At 42.1% G+C, this 3,393-nt stretch overlaps 1 protein-coding gene across 1 annotated transcript; it reads right to left on the reverse strand.

The window, feature by feature from the left end:
• Positions 1-533: 533 nt before the first annotated feature.
• On the reverse strand, positions 534-1,463 carry LOC128048342 (olfactory receptor 8S1-like). The gene has a single exon (XM_052640718.1). The coding sequence runs from the start codon at positions 1,461-1,463 to the stop codon at positions 534-536; it is 930 nt and encodes a 309-aa protein (XP_052496678.1).
• Between the last annotated feature and the right edge of the window lie 1,930 nt (positions 1,464-3,393).

Consider the following 3,393-nt stretch of genomic DNA (forward strand, 5'->3'; position numbering starts at 1 on the left):
TATGGTTGTGAGACTGGACGGTAAAGAAGGCAGAACCCCAAAGAATTGATGCCTTCAAACTCTGGTGCTGGAGAAGACTCCTGAAAGTCTGTTGGACAGCAAGGATATCAAACCAGTCAATCTTAAGGGAAATCAACCCTGAATATTCACTGGAAGGACTGATGCTGAAGCTGAAGCTCCAGTATTTTGGTTATCTGGTGTGACCAGAGAACTCATTGGAAAAGTCCCTGATGTTGGGAAAGACTGAGGGCAGAAGGAGAAGCGGGTGTCAGAGGATCAGATGGCTCGACAGCATCATTGATGCAATGAACATGAACTTGGGCAAACTCCAGGAGATGGTGAAGGACAGGGAGGCCTGGTGTACTACAGTCCATGGGGTCACAAAGAGTTGGACACGACTGGGTGACTTAACAACAGTAGTTTGGTATTTGTTTTTCTCTTTTTAACTTATTTCACTCTGTATGACAGTCTCTAGGTCCATCCACATCTCTACAAATGACCCTGATTTCTCTCCTCCTTACAGCTTTCTACCTCTACCATTGCAAACATTTCCCCAGCGTTCTTCTCAGAGCTGTCTTTACTTCTTTGTTTTTGAGGCTATAGATGAGGGGATTTGCTAGCGGAGTAACTATACCATACTGTATGGAGAAGATTAGCTCCAGAGGTGACCCTAAGGTTGGCATGAGATAACGGAGGAAAGCTGAGACATAGAAGAAGCTCTCTGCAGTGAGGTGGGAGGAGCAGGTGGAGAAGGCTTTGCTCCTGCCTGTGGTGGAGCTGATGCTCAGGATGGTGGAGACAATGCGTGTGTAGGAGAAGAAGATCAGGAAGAAGGTACCGAAGCCATGTAGCAGTGTGGAGCCTGTCAGGACAGTGACATTGGTGGAAATATCAGAGCAGGACAAAGGGAAGAGAGAAGGCAGTTCACAGGTATAGTGGGGGATGATGTGGTTCTCACAGAAGTTCAAGTTCATAGCCAGGGGGATGCTGAAAACTGCATCCAGAAAACCCAGGCCCCATGAAGCCCATACCAGCCTCACACAGAGCTGGCCGCTCATCACCTGACTGTAGAGCAGAGGGTAGCAGATGGCAGCATAGCGATCATAGGCCATCACTGAGAGCAAGAAGATTTCTGTCCCTCCAATGTCAAACACAAAGAAGGCTTGAGTCAGGCAGCCCTCCTTTGAAATAGTTTTCTTTTTAGACAGGAGGTTCTCCAGGAGCTTGGGAAGTGTGACTGAAGAGAAGCAAAGATCCAGGAAAGAGAGGTGACTCAGAAAGAAGTACATGGATGTGTGGAGATGGGAATCAGCTCTGATCACCAGCAGCAGAATCAGGTTCCCCATCATGGTTAGGAGGTAAATCCCCATGTAAAGCACCAAGAGCAGTATCTGGACTCTGGGGTCAGCAGACAGCCCAAGGAGGATGAACTCAGTGATGGTTCTGTGGTTCCTCAAGGCCATTTAGAAAGAGTTTTTCCTAGAAAAAAAATATAGCAATGTACCTGAAACTTCTCTTTACTACACCCAACTATGGAGAAAGGGATCCACTTTTATGTACTTACACCTGATTATTTAGATTTCACGTATGTCCTTATCAAATGTCTATAATGTTTGCTTCCCCTTCTAGTGTTCTGTTTCAAACAATTATTTTTCCATAGGTGACATTCTGTTTTAAAGACACTGAAGAAATTTGCTAATTTGTGCAGACTCTGAATTTGTTCTGTCTCCTTCAGCTGGCACTGCTTTATCAGCAGTACTCTGTGCATGTTTTGTAAATCATGGCAGAGTTGCTGGGAAGCTGTTTCAGCCTTTGTCTTCTCTCCCATTTTCCTATCTTCCACTCCAAAACCCTTTTAGAATCCATAACTTCCTAATAATATCATTTTATCTTTCTTTAGCTTTTTATTATTGACACTATGCATTAACACCTATTGTCAATTTGACTCTCTAGGACAAGATTAAAAGATGACAGAGTGTGACTCTGTGTGCATGTATGTGAGTGTGTGTGTGTGTGTATCTGAATTTTGGGTATGTGAAGAAAGTATAAGGAGGATATTGCCGAGTACCTTCTGTGAATTAGAAATTAGACTATCATAAATTATATAACTCATTCAAGTCCCCAATCTGTATACCTCAATTCTATAAAACCTCAAGACACTGGGTCTTTTTCTTTTTTTTGTATGGTCATGATTTATCTATTTTTATTTGCTAATTTATGGGATAGAAAATCCGTATTTCTTTTATTCTTCACATTTATATTTTAAAATCTTTAATTAGAGGATAATTGTTTTACAGTATTGTGTTGTTTTCTGGTGTACAACATTGCAGAACTGTCATAACTATATATTTCCCTTCCCTCTCGAGCCTCCCTCTCCCACCCCATCATCACAGAACCCTGAGCTGAGCTCCCTGTGTTATACAGCAGCTTCCCACTAGCTGTCTGTTTTATACATGGTTGTGTATATGTGTTAATGCTACTCTCTCAATTTGTCCTACCCTCTCTTCCCCCACTGGGTCCACAAGTCTGTTCCCTATGTCTGGAGACATCAGGTCTTTCTACCATGCAGCAACTTTCACTGAAGGCTTGACTTTCATTTGGTGATCATTTTGCAATATATACAAGTATCAAATCATTATGTTGTATACTTGAATATAACAAAAGGTTTTGTGTTGTGTTTCAATTCAAATTGTCATTTTCTCATTTAATTTCATAAAACATTCTGGGTAGATTATTATAACCTAATTTTTCTAACGTAGAATGAGAAGTATGTGAATATCTTGTCTTTACCAGAGTGAATAAGTGACTACACCAGGATTTAACCTATGTCTTCATTATTGTTCTCATCTGGCACTTCTGCCTTCCATTTTCTTATGTTTTTCTTAAATATGCTGATTCTCCTCATGAGGCAGCCATTGAAGTGCTCCAGTTGGGCAAAAGAACTCAGCATTCCGCTGAAAATGATGAGCTTGCTGACAGCATCCAGTCGATGCTTTGAAAACAACTGCAGCTTTAGTGGAGGCCAAACCTCCCAGGCATTCAATGACCGAGCATACCTTAGATACCACATTTTGACCATTTTTGCCTTGTCTGAGGGTCAGTCATTGCCCCAGAGCTTCCAATCCATCCAAGGGTTGGATAATCCTTGTCTGTACTTGTCTGAAACTCTCCTTAGATGATTCTGCTTTCCTTCCCTCTTTCCTGTTAGCAGTGTCATATCTGGTCTGAAGGCTTTTCCAGCCCAATTCTATTTTCTTCCTCTTTGTTTTTCACAGGCTCCTCTCCCCCACTCTCATGTAATACTACTACTACCAAAGTATCTGTTCTGGGAGGACCTCAACAGATATACTTCCACTCTGTGCTAATTCATTAGCTCACCTACCATAAGCAGCT

The sequence above is a fragment of the Budorcas taxicolor genome, chromosome 5 (genome assembly GCF_023091745.1).
Source record: "Budorcas taxicolor isolate Tak-1 chromosome 5, Takin1.1, whole genome shotgun sequence".
In the NCBI taxonomy this organism is placed as follows: domain Eukaryota; kingdom Metazoa; phylum Chordata; class Mammalia; order Artiodactyla; family Bovidae; genus Budorcas; species Budorcas taxicolor.